Source organism: Polypterus senegalus, chromosome 6 (genome assembly GCF_016835505.1).
Source record: "Polypterus senegalus isolate Bchr_013 chromosome 6, ASM1683550v1, whole genome shotgun sequence".
Taxonomy (NCBI): domain Eukaryota; kingdom Metazoa; phylum Chordata; class Cladistia; order Polypteriformes; family Polypteridae; genus Polypterus; species Polypterus senegalus.
The window spans coordinates 193,023,929-193,043,496 of NC_053159.1; the positions used below are offsets into that span (position 1 = coordinate 193,023,929).

At 48.6% G+C, this 19,568-nt stretch overlaps 1 protein-coding gene across 14 annotated transcripts in view; it reads left to right on the plus strand.

Annotated features, from left to right (window-relative positions):
* abi2b (abl-interactor 2b) overlaps positions 1 to 17,458 on the plus strand; it is a 32,544-nt gene extending 15,086 nt beyond the window's left edge. For 2 of the 14 annotated variants that reach the window (XM_039757837.1, XM_039757851.1), the window contains exons 2-12: positions 5,107 to 5,274; positions 5,378 to 5,554; positions 5,891 to 5,908; positions 6,638 to 6,735; positions 6,816 to 6,965; positions 7,054 to 7,178; positions 7,560 to 7,775; positions 8,162 to 8,320; positions 8,605 to 8,697; positions 8,784 to 8,957; positions 16,796 to 17,458. In XM_039757837.1, the coding sequence (XP_039613771.1) occupies positions 5,107 to 5,274; positions 5,378 to 5,554; positions 5,891 to 5,908; positions 6,638 to 6,735; positions 6,816 to 6,965; positions 7,054 to 7,178; positions 7,560 to 7,775; positions 8,162 to 8,320; positions 8,605 to 8,697; positions 8,784 to 8,957; positions 16,796 to 16,971 (1,554 nt within the window). In that variant the 3' untranslated portion in view covers positions 16,972 to 17,458. The remainder of the gene's footprint in view (positions 1 to 5,106; positions 5,275 to 5,377; positions 5,555 to 5,890; positions 5,909 to 6,637; positions 6,736 to 6,815; positions 6,966 to 7,053; positions 7,179 to 7,559; positions 7,776 to 8,161; positions 8,321 to 8,604; positions 8,698 to 8,783; positions 8,958 to 16,795) is intronic. The other 12 variants (XM_039757838.1, XM_039757841.1, XM_039757843.1 and 9 more) reach the window with 12 other exon arrangements.
* The last annotated feature ends 2,110 nt before the right edge of the window (positions 17,459 to 19,568 follow it).

Here is a 19,568-nt window from a genome sequence, read left to right on the forward strand (position 1 = left end):
AAAATCGACTGTAGCATCACTACTGCATTCAAGGACTCTTCCTTAAATTTACGATAACCAATAGGAGAGTACGGTGATCTTCATTCCATAAATTATTAAAATCCCAGCCTATGGAATTGAGAAATACTTCAATAAGTTTCTGATAACCCAAATGCCCAGTTGTGCAAGCTGGTATAACTTCTAGAAAGTTGATTCTGTTCATCTGGACATAGTTGTGTTGTAACGTATTGGGGGGGAAAAAAAAAACCAAAAAAAAAACATCACTCATCCAAGTGAGTCTCAGTTTCTCCAGCCTTATAAACAGTACCTTGGCCTAATGACCAAACTAGCACCATTAACTAACAATGGGCCGTGTGATCAGTGATATGCAAATTGTCCATTGATCAATGGCCATGAGTACCATTCACAGAGAGTTGGGGAATGGCTGCAATCACCGCATTGAAAGATGTACCCTTAGGCCCCCCTCAGTTCAGAGATGGTTGTTTGGTTTGAATGAGGAGACAAAGAGGCCATTTATGTAAAAAAGGGACAGTGTTCCTCCCCGTCCAGGATGTGCACATCTTCTTCACTGAAAGAGTGACCAATGTCCGGTAGATTGTGGAGTCCTGGCCTGACGAGGTAGCTCTTCTTTGTTGTGCCTTCTGCTTCGCATCGAGACATAGCTGGTATAACAAGTGGCATCATTTTTAAAAGCTACCACCCTTTATTGTGTAATCCACATTCAGCATATACAGTGGAACCTCGGTTCACGACCATAATTCGTTCCAAAACTCTGGGCGTGAACCGAAGTGATTTCCTCCATAGAATTATATGTAAATAAAATTAATCCGTTCCAAACCGTATGAACTGTATGTAAATATATATCTTTTTAGTTTTTAAGCACAAATATAGTTAATGATACCATAGAATGAACAGCGTAATAGTAAACTAAATGTAAAAACATTGAATACCACGGAGAAAACATTGAACAGAGAAAACTAACACTGCAAGAGTTCATGCTACAGCGCTACCAACCGCTGGCTAAAAACACTTTTTTTTTTTTTAAATGAGTTTTAAGCACAGGGAAAAAAATGAACATTTGAAAAATCTGTAATTTAATAAACCACCAAGAAAAGTAACAACAATACACGCTACGAACTGATCGCTGTAAACAGAAGTGAAAACAAAATCGAGCCTTCTCGAACTGAGGTGTCCAGCCCTCGGTCTCTCTTTCACGAGCCTGAAGCGCCTGTGTGTGTGTTTGTGTGTCTCTCGCGCGCGCCTGTGTGTGTGTCGCACTCTCTCTCTCTCTCTCTCTCTCTCGCTCGCTCACTCGCTGCACAGAGAGAGACTGAACACGTACAAACCGAAAGGGAAGCTGGCTTGTTCGTATACCAAGTGTGTGGTCGTGAACAGAGGCAAAAGTTTGGCAAACTTTTTGGTCGTAAACCGATTTGCACGTGTACCGAGACGTTCGTGAACTGAGGTTCCACTGTACATCATTACGTGGTGCATATTGGCCAGTTTGTGATATTTAGTATTGACTTTCTGTCTGAGAATATGGACGATTGTAAAACGTTTTGACTTCACCATCTGGGAAGGCCAGAGTAGAAAGCTCCACACTGAGAACTGTGATGGCACATGCATAGCGCCTGCCTTTCGTTCTCGTGAATCTCCTAAGAATTAGTCACGCAAAGAGCCGTCAGCAACAGTCACATCCAATTAGTAAAGAAACCAAAAAAACAACATCCAGCAACTTTTCATTGGCAACTCAGGCCTTTATTCCTCAGATCACATATTTTGGCTGTGCCAGTCTGGAGCGTCTCCTGGCAGTCCTGCTCTGTACTTGTGTGTCCCCATATGAAGGATGTTTTGAGGTGCCAGTGTGAGAAGACCCCTCCTGCAGATGTAGTGCTGTTTCTCACTGCTATGGTGGACGTGACAGTGAAGGTTTGCCCCCCTTGTTGGCTGCATTGTTTTAGCTCCCTTTTTCTTTTGCTTGAATTGAGTGCAGTGCTTTGTGGGTGTTCTGGTCATGTGGTATGTGATAGCGTTCATTAATGTTCGAATATCCGAGTTTGCAGGGGGTCTTTTTTTTAAGTCTTTCAATACAATACAATACAGTTTATTTGTTGTGTAGCCCCAAATCACACAGGAAGTGCCGCAATGGGCTTTAACAGACCCTGCCTTTGACAGCCCCCCAGCCTTGACTCTCTGAGAAGACAAGGAAAAACTCCCAATAAAAACCTTGTAGGGAAAAATGGAAGAAACCTCGGGAAAGACCCCTTTCCAGGTAGGATGGGCGTGCAGTGGGTGTCAAAAGTAGGGGGTCAATACAATACAATACACAGAACAGAACAATTCCTTAAGACAGCATAATAATAAAAATTTTAGAATTATGGTTTAACAGTAGATGATATGACATAATTAGGTTTGGATATTTTTAGAGTCCTGGAGACCTCATCCATCAGCTGCCTCCCCATTTGGCCATGCCACGGCTGAAACGATGCTCCGATGAAAGGACCCTTCTTTCCCATGATTCGTGTGATCCTCCATCAGGGATGACTTTACCATAGGCAGGCAAACAACTTGGCAGGTGGGCCGTGGCACCAAGTGCCACATTTGGGTACCGAGAAAAGAAACAGAATAGGTGAGGGTTAGTATTCTAACTATCATGTTACTTATGTTTTAGTGCTAATGACTAACAACAGAGATGCAGTCTGTACAGTTAATCAGCAGCTCTAGTCAGGGTGTGCTAAACTGAAGTAGTGAGTCTTCAGCCGGGATTTAAAGGCTGAGAACGAAGGGGCATCTCTTATGGAAGCAGGAAGACCATTCCACAGTTTAGGGGCCCTGTAACTAAAAGCTCGACCTCCCACTGTTATTTTATTAATCCTTGGAATCCTAAGCAGACCGGCATCTTGAGATCTTAATGTGCGCTCAGGTTTGTAAGTCATGATAAGTTCAGAGAAGTCCGCCATTTAATGCTTTATATGTTAAGAGGAGGATTTTGAAATCTGCCCTAAACTTAACTGGGAGCCAGTGTAAAGATTTAAGAACTGGAGTTATGTGTTCATATTTTCTTGTTCTTGTAATAATTCTTGCAGCCCATTTTGGATTAACTGGAGGCTGTATAAGAACAGTTTGAACAGCCAGTGAACACCGCATTGCAGTAGTCAATCCTACTAGAGATAAATGCATGAATTAATTTCTCACAATCCTGTTTATTTAGAAAGCGCCTTAATTTCCTAACATTTTTAAGATGGAAAAACATGTTTTGGACGACTTTGTAATATGTGCTTTAAATGACATGCTAGAGTCAAAGATAACTCTAGATTGCGGCTGATTCAGTAAAATTAATTGGGATTCCAACTGAGTTAAATGACACAAATATTGCTGTGATCAGCGTCATTCCCTCCAACAATTAACATCTCTGTTTTATCTGTATTTAAAGACAAGTAGTTCTCATTCATCCATTCCTTTAATTCACTAACACAACTAATTAAAGACAACATCGGAGAAACTTCATTTGATTTAAATGAAAGGTATAACTGGGTGTCATCTGCATATGAGTGAAAATTAACATTATGTTTCCTAATGAGAGATCCCAGTGGAAGCATGTAAAGTGAAAACAGTGAAGGTCCCAGTACTGAGCCCTGCGGGACACCATATTGAACTTCTGTGTATAATGATGGAGTCCTGTCAGCACATTTCTGTACATACTGGAATCGATTTGATAAATAAGAACTGAACCAAGCGAGCACGGGGCCTGTAAGCCCAACATCGTTTTCTAGCCTGTGCAGTAAAATAGAATGGTCAATGGTGTCAAATGCTGCACTAAAGTCTAACAACATAATGACAGTGGAGTTTCCTTCATCAGAGGATATCAGAATGTCGTTTACAACCCGTGTTAGTGCAGTTTCTGTACTATGACCAGTGCGAAAGCCAGACTGGAATTTCTCAAATAAATTGTAACGCGTAAGGTGTGACTGAAGCTGACTGGCGACTACTTTTTCTAGTATTTTAGAGAGAAATGGTAAATTTGAAATAGGCCTATAATTATTAAGTATGTGTGGGTCTAGGTCTGACTTTTAAGTAAAGGTTTAATGACTGACACTTTTAGTGCATCAGGTACGGTGCCATGCAGTAATGAACTATTGATAACGGTTAGAATAGGCGCTGCAAGAACATCCATTGCACTTTTTACTATTACTTTCCTTTTCAGAGCTCTGCTGTAGGCCTCAAGCCGTTCCCCATGATTTATATCTGGTCACTACAGAACTTCTGCCCTCATTGTCATAGAGTGCCAAGAAGAATTTTTTCACTTACTGTGTGGCATTAGGTGCTGAATGGTCATTGCGTTTCATTAGCTGAAGCTTACATTAACAAGTGGATCACTGAGGCAAGATGGGGGACAGTCAAGTGTCCTGAAGTGAAGCACCACGCTGGAGGCCCTATCTGTGACTTCATGCGGTCTCTTGAATGGATTCACTGGCTGAGCACAAGTCCTAAGAGTTCAGAACAGATGCCACCAGTTAGGATCCCTTGACCTCAAGGGTCACATGACCGCGTTTGTGATTAAGCAGTCGTTTCTTTTTATTTGTTTTGGTTGGGCTTCAGGAGTTGAACGGTGGTGCCTCTCAATGAGAAGACTGGGGTTCATGTCACAGGTGCTCCGTGTGTCACACTCCGATGACATGCCGTAGGTTAGGTGACTTAGCCCGTGTCTGTCTGTCTGTCTGTCTGTGTGTTTGTATACTCACCTGACAATGGACTGGCACCCTGTTCAGCTGCTGTTCCTGTCTTGCACCATTTGATTACCGGGATAGGCTCCAGCTGCCTTGGATAAGCCGGTTAATAAAATGGGTGGATGGGTTTGGGCGTTGGAGTTTGCCGTTGCCTTTTAGATGATAATCTGCCTGTGCTGTGTGACATACTATTTCAGATACTTGTGGACTGTGGGTACAGAGGTCCCAGTGTAGATTAAGGAGCCCTGTTGGTCACAGTGTATGTACAGCAAGCTCCATTAAAACGTAGGTGGCCTGCCAGGTTCAGATAAGTTAAGGCACAGCACGGCCAGGGTCCCAGTCTGCCTCATCAAGTTTCTCTTTTTTTCTGTTTTTACAGTCTGTAGATAAGCAGAGAGCTTTAGAAGAAACCAAAGCCTACACAACACAATCCCTCGCTAGTGTCGCTTACCTGATAAACACCTTGGCCAACAATGTCCTGCAGATGTTGGACATCCAGGCCTCCCAGCTGCGCCGCATGGAGTCCTCCATCAACCACATCTCTCAGGTAAGGCAAAGCGTGCATCCATATGGCTGAGCGCGCCAGCCAGGCAGCCTATAACTGCTGCTGCTTCCATTTCTTGACCTAACCTGTGGGCTTTTCTCAACAGACGGTGGACATTCACAAAGAGAAGGTGGCCAGGAGGGAGATTGGAATCCTGACCACAAACAAGAACACTTCCAGGACCCACAAGATTATCGCACCTGCCAATCCAGAGAGGCCTGTGCGCTATATTCGAAAACCCATTGACTACACCATGCTAGATGACATTGGCCATGGTGTCAAGGTAAGTGGCACTGGCACTGGCACTCAACTCTTACATTGCAGTCACTTATGCAGGAAGGCTTCAGTCGTGGGTGGGCCTGACAGGGTGGCCCAGCATGACACTTGGAGGAGGACAAGGGTACAGCATTTCAGCTGCTGCCTGACAGGAGAGATGCTGCGCCGCTGCGCCTGTCCCGTAAAACGTCCCACATTCTGCTTTCTGACTGAAGACATTGTTTGAATGTTCAGTGCTTTAACTCTTTAATTTTTTTTTCTCTTCACATCCTACGATTTCCCAACTAACCCTTCAATGCTCTGTTTTCTTTACTTCTTTCATTTGCTTCATTTACACATTAAGTGGTTGCTTAGATTTAAGGTAAGAGACCCCAGGACCTCCCACTCTCCTGTTCAGAACACGCTGCCCAAGGAAGGAACGAACGAACGGGAAGGGACAGACGTATCCTCAATCGCCTTTTCTACCTGAGACCCCAAAAAGAGTCTGCCAGTTGAACTGTTCTGGTGACAGCGGACGGACCAAAATGTGGCTTTAAAATTTGAACCTGGTCTTAGCAGTGAAGCAGGTTCCGTCTGTCGTGCTGATGTTCTGCTCTTGATCTGGATACATCTACTGTAGTAGTGTGTGGGGCTTTGGGTCAGAGTTTCACGGGGAGACTTCTGTCATTGACGGGGCTGGTGGGAACCTGTTAAAGGGGGCTGCCATTCCCTAGCCTCACACCCTACTTCAGTGGAGACCCTGATTACAGGAGCTCGGCTTCCATTTACTGGCAGAGTTTCCTTCCCTGTGCCCCATGTTCTCTGTGCGTCTTTCACCAAGTTCTCTAGTGAACACATTAGGGACAGTTGCTGTCTGCTGTTGTCTCGTCCCAGTCCTGCGCCCCTCTCCCCTGCAGTGCTGCTCGTGCTCAACACCTCGTGTGTGAGTGTGTGTTTCATGAGTGCGGTGAGTTTCCTCCTCTACAGATCTTTGTCTGTACTGCCGCTCCTGCTGTCTGCATGGCCTTTCTCTTCCCAGCCTGTTGTGTTCCCATCCGTTTGTGTGAATCGTGTGCTGCTCCTCCACCTCTCCTGCTTGTCCTCCTGACAGGTCAGCACACAGAACATGAAGATGGGGGGTCTGCCACGAACCACCCCGCCAACGCAGAAGCCGCCCAGTCCTCCCGTGTCGGGGAAAGGAACGATTGGGTATGTAATGGGACTCCATAGCCTCTCTCCCTCTCTGCCTACAGCCCGAGCGCATCTTCATGTTTATCTCTGCTCTGCAGCCGACACTCTCCTTACCGGACCTTGGAGCCTGTGCGACCCCCGGTGGTTCCTAATGACTATGTGCCAAGTCCAACACGCAACATGCCGCCTGCACAGCAGCAGAGCCCAGTTCGGACTGCATCTGTTAACCAGAGGAACCGCACATACAGGTACTGCAGCTCCTCCGTGATGGCCGGCCCTGGGTCCTGTTCTGAGCCTGGTGGGCCGTCACTTGAACGTTTTCTTGACCTTCCACAGCAGTAGTGGCAGCAGTGCAGGGAGCCACCCCAGCAGCCGGAGCAGCAGTCGGGAGAACAGTGGCAGTGGCAGTGTTGGTATCCCCATAGCTGTGCCCACGCCTTCCCCGCCCAGCGCGTTTCCAGGTGAGACTCCCACAGGTTTGGGCGAGAGCCCCTTTGTGCAGTGTTCCCTGTGTCCCCGATCTCTCCTGTCCATTTACACCTTCTATGTCTCTCCTTTCCTCCAGCACTCATTGCCCAGTATCCTCCTGACTGCTTAACTTGCCTGTCCCCTGAGCCATGTCACGCCCTTACTTCCTGTGTGTCCTGATCTGCCTTTGTCCCCGTGTCCATTTCTGTGCAGTCCGTGTTGTCTGTTCGTCTCTTGCTCCGATGTGTCGGGCGTGCTGTTGCTCGTCTCTTCTACTCTTCTTTAACTTGCTGGCTAGCTGTTTGCCTTCTGCTGACTAACTGCACTAAAGACCTTCTCTTCTGCTCCCTTTTGCTCTTCCTGTTTTTTCTAAGTCCCCGCCCCCTCTGCCGGCACTCCTCCCACTCCTCTTCCTACTTCTGCACCTCCTAACCCGCCCCCTCCGGCCCCTGCCTCCTCCCCCACCCCTCCTTTGGAGGCCACATCGGGGGCCCAGCAGTCTCTTGCTGATGGCTTTAGCTCTTCAACCCCCACTGCTGTGGCCACAGCTACCACCACCACCACCACCACCTCTACTGCGCCAGCAGCAGGTGAGTTCAGATGTCGTACCCCAGGTGTTGTGTACGTACGTACGTACGTATGTGTGTGTGTGTGTGGTTGGCAGTTTGCATGTACATCTTTGTGAAGATCGGCTTACTGGACAGACATCTCTTCTGTCTGGACAAGAGGACAGGCACAGTATGTCTGAGCGGGGTGGCGGGGGGCCCTCTAAGCATGCTGGTTGATCGTATATATGAGTGAGTGAGTGAGTAAGCGAGCACCCATCCTCGATGAGGCAATCTTGGGCTGCATGCCACCTGGAGCACTTCATGCTGTTTGCTTATAGACGCTTTCCTGCCATCTTCTGAAACCTTTGAAAGTTTGCCTTCGTCCAACAGTACATGTACAGGTATGTGACCCCCAGCTCTTGTTGCAGGTCACACTACTCAGTTCTACAGTATGAACAGACCAGCCTCCCGTCATGCTGCTCCCACAATAGGAGGGTCCCTGCCATACAGGCGCCCACCCTCTGTCACATCCCAAAGCAGTCTGCAGGGCCAGGTTAATGGTGGCCCCTACTTCAACCAGAATCAAGGTAAGTAGTCGGCGTGGCATGGCGTGGCGTGACCCAGAGGACACTCCTGAGTGACCCCCTGCTGGTCATTTTGGAGTGCCCAGTAGTCTGATGAGTTGAATGATAAGCTGCTCACCTCTGTTGGTCACTTGTGGGTCACTGCTCCCTGGCTTTTTTCATTTCATGGTTTGCTGATGGCAAATGCTGACCTCTGCTGTTGTGTATGTGTGTCTTTTTTTTTTTTTTTCTTTCCCTCTTTCTCTCTCTCTCTCTCTCTGTCAACTGTTCTGCTGTGGCTGCTGCAGCCTCTGCCCCCCACGCTCCTCCGCCCCCCTCCATCCTGCAGATCACCCCACAGCTGCCGCTCATGGGCTTCGTGGCACGTGTCCAGGAGAACAGTAAGTGTGTGGTCGCACAGCCAGGCCGCTAATGGGGGGGGTCCCAAAGCCCTCCTTTACCGTTGTGGTCATTGAGCCTTGTTTAGTTTCAGACACTCCACCACCCCCTCCTCCCACAGAAGAGCCCGTGTTTGACGAGTCCCCACCCCCACCTCCTCCTCCAGAGGACTATGAAGAAGAGGAGTCGGCAGTGGTGGAATACAGCGACCCCTATGCTGAGGAGGACCCCCCGTGGGCCCCAAGGAGCTACCTGGAGAAAGGTAAGGAAGATCCTACTGGCCACTCCTCCGGGACTTGCCTTGGGAGTCGTGTGGTGTTACGGGGCGCCATTTGTTAAACACTTGCATGAATAGTTCAGTGATACATAGAAATGAGTCCATAATTTAAACACTTTGGTCACATTGCCTCTTAATGACGGTTTGCTTACACGGAGAAAGTTCTGCTCCTTCAGTGTCTCCTCGTAGCTCAGACCAGACTCTTGGTCCTTTTGATCAGGCTGGTTGCTCTTCTGTGGACTTTGTGAAGTGCTGCTGTGGAGATCAGATCTGTACGCGATACTCCAGGTGAGGCCTCGCTAGTGCAGCCCACAGCCCAAGACTTGTGCTCCATGCTTCAGGGCGCTATATAACCCAGCATCCTGTTGGCTTTCTTGATTGCTTCTGTCCAAAGTCTGGATGGAGACAGTGATGCGTGCAGTGTGCCTGCCCGGTGGTCCTCATGTTCACATCGGAGTGGTTTACTTAACAGTACTTGTGTTTGGGAAGTTATGAGCAGATGACTGGGTGACTCGTTGGACGACTTGTGTGTTTCTCTTGGACTTTTTTTTGATATTCTTGGATGTTGTCCAACTTAGGTCACCATTGGTGCCTGTTCTTTCAGAAACTTTTTTTCCCTTTTCTTCAGCATGAAGACATGGCATTAAATGTGGAGCTTAGCAACTACATGGGGTAACACATTAAAGTATTTTGGGATGGAGTATTCCCTTGAACTGAGCAGGTTCAGCTCCTTTCCTTCTCATTTGCCCTCCCTGGTCCTCCGTTTGCCCAGTCGCTCTTCTTTAGCACTTCTGTGGCTCTCTTGTTATGTGGAGACCAAAACTGAACATGACGGCACTCCAGGTGTATCCTACCGATGTGCTGTGTAACCTCTCGTGACGCGTCCTGTCCTCCACGTATCGGGGCGCTGTATACCGTGACCTTCGATTAGCCTTCTTGACAGCTGCTGGCCACTGTCTGGATGGAAGTAGTGACCAGCCCACTACAAAACCCCCTGTTGATTCTCATAATTTTCTGAACGCCCATTGTACTCACTCAAACCTTCCATTAAATTTTGTAATCTGTAATTCTGTGCAGACCTGTGTGCTGTCCACGTCCCTCTGATTATCTGCCCGTCCTCAGCGTCTCTTTGTCAAATCGTTTGTTTATTAAAAAGAGCCGCGCGGCCCCACTACGGACCCCCTCTAGACGCCACGTGTAACACCACTGAATTCTCAAAAGGTTCCTCTCCCCATAATCCTTTGATTACTGCGTTTTGTGAACCCATCTACAGGACACCCCCAGAATTCCCACTTCTTTTTAACCGTTTACTTTGTACCCCATCATTGTGGTTGGTGGTCTACCAAAGGTCTTTAGTGCTGTTTGCATTCCAGCAGGCAAAGGCGTGAAAGCAGTGAAGAGTTGGGGTGAAATAGGAGATCCTGTAACACATGCTGGTACTTAAGGTGAATTGATGATAAAGGTATTGGAATTGATCAGGCGTCTAAGTGCACTTCACCTTGATGATGACGACTGAGCGCCGAGTCTGTGAAGAAATCGCGTAACTACTAATGATCTCTTCATCACTTGAAGAGCACTTGAGGCTTCAGTCCAAGTCTGCCATCACTTCTTGTTAAAATCGCCTCATATTGTGGCCGGCAGTCGCTGTTCAGACAAATGGGGCCAGGGTTTTAAGTGACAGTGACACATCCATTGGACACGGACAGGGAGTCCCTGCATTCAAGGTGACACATGGAGATTTTTAGAGAGCTGATAAACCGCACCTTCATGCAGGTGGGTCATGGAGAAAGAAAGCGACGGGAAGCAGAGACCACCAGAGGTACCAGCAGGATCATGTTAAGGAACAGGGACAGCAGGGGACGAGCCTCACCTGTGTGTCATTGTATGAGCTGTTACACTGTCCTGATGTTGCAAACCCCGGGTAACCAAGAGGCAGGGCTTTTGCCATTCAGTGTGATGTTGCTTAATGAAGACGACCATCGCTCAGATCAGTCACCCTGTGTGACGTCGTCTCCACGTCTTTGAGCCTCAAAGTTCTGCCAGATTGAATTCATGAAGTGGGTGTGAAGAGGATGGACAGGAATAGAAATGAGGAGTGGCAGAGAAGTACGTAAGAGTGGCACAGGATATGAACGAGGGGAGTGTGACCGTGGTGAGGTGTGTGGTAGGAGTGATGGAGGTGGGATAACATCAGGGATCGGCTCTGAGCCCTTTCTTATTGGCAATGGTGATGGACAGGCTGACAGACGAGATCAGACAGGAGTCCCTGTGGACTGTGATGTCTGCTGATGACATTGTGATCTGTAGCGATAGTACGGAGGAAGTTGAGGAGACCATGGAGAGGTGGAGATATGAGAGGAGAGGAATGAAGGTCAGTAGGACCACCACGGCAGAATACATGTGTGTGAATGAGAGGGAGGTCAGTGAACTAGTGAGGATGAGGGGAGTAGAGTTGGTGAAGGTGGAGGAGTTTAAATACTTGGGATCAACAGTACAGAGTAATGGGGATTGTGGAAGAGAAGTGAAGAGAGTGCAGGCAGGGTGGAATGGGTGGAGAAGAGTGTCAGGAGTGATTTGTGACAGACGGGGATCAGTGACAGGGAAGGTCTATAGGACGGTAGTGAGACCAGCTATGTTATATGGGCAGGAGACGGTGGCACAGCAGATAGAGCTGAAGGTGGCAGAGGTAAAGATGCTAAGATTGGCATTGGGTGTGACGAGGATGGACAGGATTAGAAATGAGGACATTAGAGGGGCAGATCAGGTGGGACGGGTGGGAGAGAGGCGAGATGTGCAGAGGAGAGAGCTGACGGGCAAGAGGAGAGGAGAAGAGGAAGACCTAAGAGGAGGTTTATGGATGTGATGAGAGAGGACATGCAGGTGACGGGTGTGACAGAACAAGATGACGAGGACAGGAAGATATGGAAGAAGATGATCTGCTGTGGTGACCCCTAACAGGAGCAGCCGGAAGAAGTAGTAGTAGTAGTAGTAGTAAGGGGTCTTTAGTGGACAGGCAGCATGGTTTAGTAATGGTCTTGATTGACAAGTTTTGAAACCACCTTGAAATAAATGGTGCCAGCATTGAAAGAGTCTGTTGTTAAATTAAGGGGGTCTTTAAAAGTAAGGCTGCTTTTATTAAACACAAGTGGCACTAATTAAACGTAAGGTGACTTCATTGTTGAACTGAAATAAACTGACTTTGTACTTCAGAATATGCAGGGGACTTGAACGCACTTAACAACTGTGTGCCCACCACCTGCAGGAGGAGTCCCAAGAGGCTTCTGGTGCAATGGGGCGGGCAAAGGCAAAAGGTGAAGCTTTTGATTTACCACTCAATCCACGCCTCCACGCCGCCCCCCTCGCCTACAGTCCCAAGCCATGCAGACAGACCAGGAGAACTCAATCGCCGGTACCAGTGGCAGAAGCAGAAATGAGTTTCTTTCGCAGGGCATCTGGGCACTGCCTTAGAGGTGGGGTGACATGCTGGGGGGGGTCACTGCTCCTCGGCATTGAAGGAGCCAATCGCGGCGACTCGAGTTTCTGGTTAAGACCTCCATGCTGAGGCGTTTCTGGCGTGTACAGCTGCGAAGAGACCTCCGGGCAGATTATCATCTCTCTGCTGGCCTCCCAGAAAAAAAAGGGGCATCTGGGCATCATTGCTAGGACTGCTACCCCCTTAACCCAAATCTATGTCTCTAAAATCTAATTGTCACAATTTAATGACTCCTTTATATACACGTTGTACTTTTTTATGCGTTTATTTCATAATGGTTCCTGCCTTGCGACTGTGTTGGCTGGGATTGGCTCCAGCAGACATCCATGACCCTGTGTTTGGATTCAACGGGTTGGAAAATGGATGGATGGATGGATGGATGGATGGATAGTTCAGGTGGCAGGGCTCCTTGGTTCCATCGTGGTGGGCTGCACTTTGACCCAGTTTCTTAATCCAATCACATTCATTTATCAATCACCACGGCCATACATTTCATTTGGGCGCCGCTGCTTATGATTCTGAACCCTTACCTGCCGTGTTTTGTTTTAAATGGCCGCCAGTTAATCAGGAGCTACAAGTGACAAAGGAGCCACCAGCAGCTCTTGGGTGACGAGCTTCCCTTGCCGCCTGTGCTGATGGGTCAGGAGGGACCGAGTTAATAAAGGGAGAGGAGAGGAGGACTCAGAAACTGGGTGCTAGTGATGTGTCATGGAGGAGCGAAAGCCCACCGGGCCCCACTGTACCAGTAAACACAAGTCGTTGAGATGAAAACCTGCAGCCCTCCCGGAGCACAAGTGAGGACCCTAAACGAGAGAGCAAAATCAAACGCTAATCAGTAAAGCGTGGAGCCTTTGAAAGGTCACCTGGTCCACAATTGGGGACATTCACGATCATTAAACATGAGCTCAGTGTGTACGCCCGCGTCACTCCAGACCTGGCAGCGATATGCAGGTGACCTCAGTTCTTGTCACGTGACTCGCCTCTGCTGCCATCTCTGTTCACTCCAGGTGCCGTCTGGTGACACGTTACAATGGCGTTTGTCCCCAATGTTGAGTTTCGTTGACGGCACCGCTGAAGGTATAAAGTTGGACCTCGTGCTTCCTAATGAGTGACTTTTTAGCAAATGTCATTTTGCGGCGATGAAGAGTTTCCTTCCACGTTTGAGTCAAATGCCCCAAAATGATCAAAATAACCAACCGAGTTGTGGAACAGCAGGAGCCCTCAGCCCTGGTTGTGAAAAAGTACAGGCGCCCCCTTGTTTGTCCCCTCAGTGCGCCAATCACTTGTCACTCTGAGCTTAGTCTGTGTTTTGATGACAACACTGGTGTGATGTTCACAAGTTAGAATTTACAAATCTCTCATGTTAATGTCAAGCTGTGGGCAGAAGCCAGTAAGGGGGATTGGAGGCCATGGGCTGCTGTGGGCACTGGCACCGAAGCTCAGAACCGCCTTCTCAATGTGCCCTTTGGTTTTGCTGCCAATCATAAGGAGGATTATATGCCTTCTGGATGACTGGTTTGCCCATGTGCTCGTGCCAGTCCTGTAGAACGTGGATGGTGGGCATGGGGTGTCCAATCAAGGAGGTGAAGACATGAAGACCCTGCCAAGTGCAACTGAGCACACTGTACAATACAATACAATACAGTTTATTTTTGTGTAGCCCAAATCACACAAGGAGGGCCGCAATGGGCTTTAACAGACCCTGACTCTTGACAGCCCCCCAGCCTCGACTCTCTAGGAAGACAAGGAAAAAACTCCCAAAAAAAAACCTTGTAGGGAAAAAATGGAAGAAACCTCAGGAAAGGCAGTTCAAAGAGAGACCCCTTACCAGGTAGGTTGGGCGTGAAGTGGGTGTCAAAAGTAGGGCGTCAAGACAACACAACACACAGAACAGAAGAAATCCTCAATACAGCATCATAATAAAACTTAGAAGTATGGAGCAAAATTTAACAGTAGATGATATCCCATAATAAGATTTGGATTAGCCATTCCCATGATTCCTGTGATCCTCCATCAGGGATGACTTTACCATAGGCAGGTAAACAACTTGGCAGGTGGGCCGTGGCACCAAGTGGCACATTTGAGTACCAAGAAGAGAAACAGAACTGGTGAGGGTTGGTGACCAAGTAGAGCTGTCATGTGACTTGTGTTTTAGTGCTAATGACAGTCTGCACAGTTAGTCAGCAGCTCTAGTCAGGGTGTGCTAACCTGAAGTTGTGAGACCGAAGGGGCATCTCTTATAGTAGCGGGCAGACCACCACACAGTTTAGGGGGTCCTGTAACTAAAAGCTCAACAAACCCCCCCCTGTTATTTTATTAATCCTTGTTATCCGAAGCAGACCAGCATCTTGAGATCTTGATGTGCGCTCAGGTTTGTACGTCATGAGAAGTTCAGAGAAGTCGGCCATTTAATGCTTTATATGTTAAGAGGAGGATTTTGAAATCTGCCCTAAACTTAACTGGGCGCCAGTGTGAGGATTTAAGAACTGGAGTTATGTGTTCGTATTTTCTTGTTCTTGTAATAATTCTTGCAGCAGCATTTTGGATTAACTGTCAGCTGAATAAAGAACAGTTTGAACATCCAGTGAGCACCGCATTGCAGTCGTCAGTCCTACTAGAGATAAAGGCAGGAATGAATTTCTCACAATCCTGTTTATTTAGAAAGCGCCTTCATTTCCTAACATTTTTAAGATGGAAGACACCTGATTTGGACGACTTTGTGATGTGCTCTTTAAATGACCTGCGAGAGTCAAAGAGAACTCTGAGATTGTGGGCTGATTCAGTGAAATTAATGGAGACTCCAAGTGAGTTAAACGATGACAGAATATCGTTGTGATCAGCGTCACTCGCTCCAATAATTCACAGCTCTGTTTAAAGACGAGTCGTTCTCAGCCATCCACTCCTTTAATTTATGAACACAACTAATTAAAGACAACATCAGAGAAACTTCATTTGATCAAAAGGGAAAGTAGAAGTGGGTGTCATCTGCGTCCGAGTGAATGGTAACAGGATGAGAGACCCCAGTGAAGTGACAACAGTGACGGGCCGAGTCCTGAGCCCTGCGGGACACCATATTGAACCTCTGTGTGTAATGATGGAGTCCTGTCCTGTCGGCACAGTTCTGTACGCATTGGAGTCGATTTGATAAATAAGAACTAAACCAAGCGGGCGCCATCACTGCCTGTCGTTTACCAGCCTGTGCAGTAAAATCGAATGGTTGGTGGAGTCAAACGCTGCGCTCGAGTCTAACAACATCATCACAGAGGAGTTTCCTTCATCAGAGGACATCAGGATGTCGTGTTGGTGCCGTTTCTGTACTGTGACCAGCGAGGAAACCAGACTGGAATTCCTCAAATAGATCGTAACACGTGAGGTGTGACTGAAGCTGACTGGCGCTGACTGGCGACTCGGTTTTCTAACATTTTAGAGAGAGAGGGTCCGTTAGAAATAGGCCTCTAATTATAAGTACGTGTGCGTCTACGTCGGACTCTTCAAGTGATGGTTGAACGACGGGCACTCTGAGTGCATCAGGTACGGTGCCATGCAGTAATGAACTACTGCTAATGGTTAGAATACCATATATTTGTACTGTGTGATGAGAGGACATGCCACTGTCACCATTTTGTCCCCATTCTGTCCCCATTGAGCCAGCAGTGCCTCAGGTGTTTTCGTTTCTTAGAAGTTTACCAAGCTGCTCCATGGTGTCGAGTTTGGTGCCAACTCCTCGGTGCCCATTTGAAATGAACTGACAGAATGTGGCTGCCAGCTTGCACAGTTAAACATGGCGAGACACCCCTGCCCACCGCCTCTGGCAGCCTCTTCCTTTTCATGTTTCTGTTCAGGAGTCCTTTCAGTTTTGTCACATTATGCCCCACATTCTATCTGTCACCTGGGTTTGTGACACCAGCAGCCTTTTACAGGGTGGTGGGCATGATAAGTGGGAGCCAAGTGTCCCTTTACACACAGGTGCCAACTTCATTATTTAATGGAATGAAAAGTCAATTGGCAACTTACACTGGCACAAGACCCATTGAATACTCGGCAGTGTGGGCTGGCACCTTGGCACACAACCTCACTATCAGAGTGGGGATTGGGTGAGCAGGTAAATGGTTTGAGAACACAACACAACTCCCGTGTGTGACCTGCCATGTCCTGTGGTGGCACATTGGCACCCCCATCACGTTCTCTTTTACTGGCCACGACTGGAAATCAAGAGGGGGCAGCATGGGGTTTAGAGGAGTGTGATTGGCTGACTGGGCCCACCGCAGCTTGTCCTCCTCCTCTTCCTCACGCACACACATACATTTTGTCTTTTTGTCTCCCTGTCCAGTGGTGGCCATCTACGACTACTCGAAGGACAAGGAGGACGAGCTGTCCTTCCAGGAGGGCGCCATCATCTACGTGATCAAGAAGAACGACGATGGCTGGTACGAGGGCGTGATGAACAGCACGACGGGCCTCTTCCCTGGCAACTACGTGGAGTCCATCATGCACTACGCAGACTGAGCTGGGCTGGGCGTGAGCAGACCAACTGGGTGGCGTCTCTCCCTCCCGCCAAGACCTCCGCCAACACAACGAAGGATTCCACTGTAACAAACCAACCCGCCATGTGTGTCGTCCACACTTCCAGGAAGATGACCGCTGCCCCCAGCTGAGCGAGGGGCTCGCTGGTCCGGGGCTGGCGCTGATCTCACCGAGCCGTGCCCGAGGGCTTGAACTGTGAACCCTGGATGCTGTCTGTCGTCCCCTCGGAGAAGTGAAATGTGATTGGTCAGCCCCTGTGGTGATGCAATCTGTACTAATGCTGTTATCCAACGCCCCCGTCCCCTGCTTCTTGTCATTATTTTTTTTGGTTTTGTAATCCCCCCCCCTTTTGTTAACTGGTTAGAACGCTGTTGTATTCTGGGTAGGAGCTGGCGCCCAGTCCCTCTGACCCCTTGTGGATGTAGTGCTCTCTCTGGACTGCATGCTCCAATAAAGCTAACCTCCAGGCGCTGTGTCACGTGACTGGGCAGAGTGGGCGGGCGGGCGGCCGGGCACGAGTGCAATGGGATTGACGGCTGGAGGGGGGGGCTCCACCCCACTAAGTCTCTCCATCGTTTTAAATACTTGGCTCATGTGGTGGCCACTCCTCATGTCACATGACCCACACAGCCGGCCCAGTGCCCCCCCTCTTTACTCCCATCTCGTTCAGATGCCATCGATTGAAAGCGGGACCCCAACACAGAGACAGACACGACTGGAGTACCGCGGTGCCACTTAGTGGCCATCTATGAAACTGCAGGGGGTCAACATCACATGACACTCACCGCCTGCCAATGAGTGAGCTCACATGGGGCTCAACTCCTGACCAATGAGTGAGGTGGGAGGCGGGGCTTCAACTCAAACACACCTGGCCACTCAAAAATGATTTCACAACATGACCTGGGGGCGGGGATATCTGGAGCCAATCGCTGCTACCAGTGGGCTATCACACGTGACCTGCACACAAACGCCAGCCAGGGTCCAGGACCAACCAAATGGACCCCAACACTCTCCCTACCTACCGCTGTGCCAGCACCCTGGCTGATTTAATGACATTTTAGGACAAATCCCCCTTTGTGATGTTGTGACCATTCGACTTCAGGGGTAGACTACGGGACCTCTTGGCCTGTTTGGATGTCTGATGTGGTCCAATGTTGGTCGTTCACAAATGTCACTGTCACCTACTGTGCTAAGGGACATGAGACAATATCTCAGTCAGATTCCCCCATCCCCCTCCCATGGTCTTCACTCAGGCTTGTCCTTCATCGCTGGAGCCCTAAACTGGCCACGTGTCTGGATGGTGACGGTGATGAGACCACCAGGAGGCTCAGCTCCTTCTCACAAGGTGGTCTTTAACACCTTCACTTCCTCCATAGCATTCTGGACATCTGCTTACATTAAATGTGGAGCCCCTCAGCTGTCCTTCCAGCTTCTTTGATATCAAACCGCTGCTTCTTGACCACATCACGGATGGACGCCTGCTAAGAAGCTCTTCTCCTATGATCCTTAGTGTTGTCACCATTCTCCAGGCCCCAAATGACCCACACTTCACATTTAGCTTCAGCTGGAGGGACTGGTCCAGTTCAGGTGAGCATGGGGACCTAATCCTGACCCTCAGAATTCTTTCATCTTCATGTCCATCTCACAAAACTGGAGGACACCAGTGGTGATGAGGAGGCAGCAGCCAGGACCAGGAAGCTCCTCTTAATGGAGTCTGAAATGAACCATCGAGTCATGGAGCTGAAGCCCAAATCTCAACACCAAGGAGGACCCCGAGCAGAGGTGGGCCATCTCAGCTAAACAAGCAGGTGACAAATGACCTGAAGGGTTAGGGCCTCCCCTTGTCTGTCAAATCCCAACCCAGCTACTCTCGTCAGGTCTTCATCTCACCAGCCTGCCACTACTCTGATGCCCACTCACCTTTATAACACAACCAGGCAACATTTGCCAGGTTCAGCAGAATTCATTGGAGGGATTCTACCTGTGCCCACCAAGCTCCTTAATCAAATGCTGATGGACATCATCTGGTCCTGGTGGTCCAGCAGCTCCCCAATTAAAGATTTCCAGATGCCTCAGTGCCACCTCTGACTAGTGGGAGGCTCCTTTATACCACCCACCATATCACTGGCTGGATATTTTAGACCCCCCATACTCTCTCATCAGTCATTAAACAGATTTTGTCTGGTGTCCAATCTGACCACTTTGGCATCACCGTCCTTCCACATTAGAACTGATGTGGCGCTTCTGCCACCTGCTACTAGAAGCACAGCTGGTATGCCATGATGCCACAACCTAAGGCACAGTTGAGCCCCATCAGGCACATCACAGCGAGGTTCCACTTGTGCCACCAACACAATATGACTGCACCCTGAAAATTCTAACAGAGCAGCTGTCAGCCTTGGCACCGATGGGCATGACATCTCTGGCCCCTGCTACTTGAAATGCAGCTGGTACAGGCAACTGGCCGTGAACGGGGACACGTGTGGGCCACACTGTGTATGGATGGAGAAGACGACACAATCAGGGGCGCACACAGCCGGGTGGGCTCGTTTTTTTTTTTTTTGGAAGATTTAATGGAT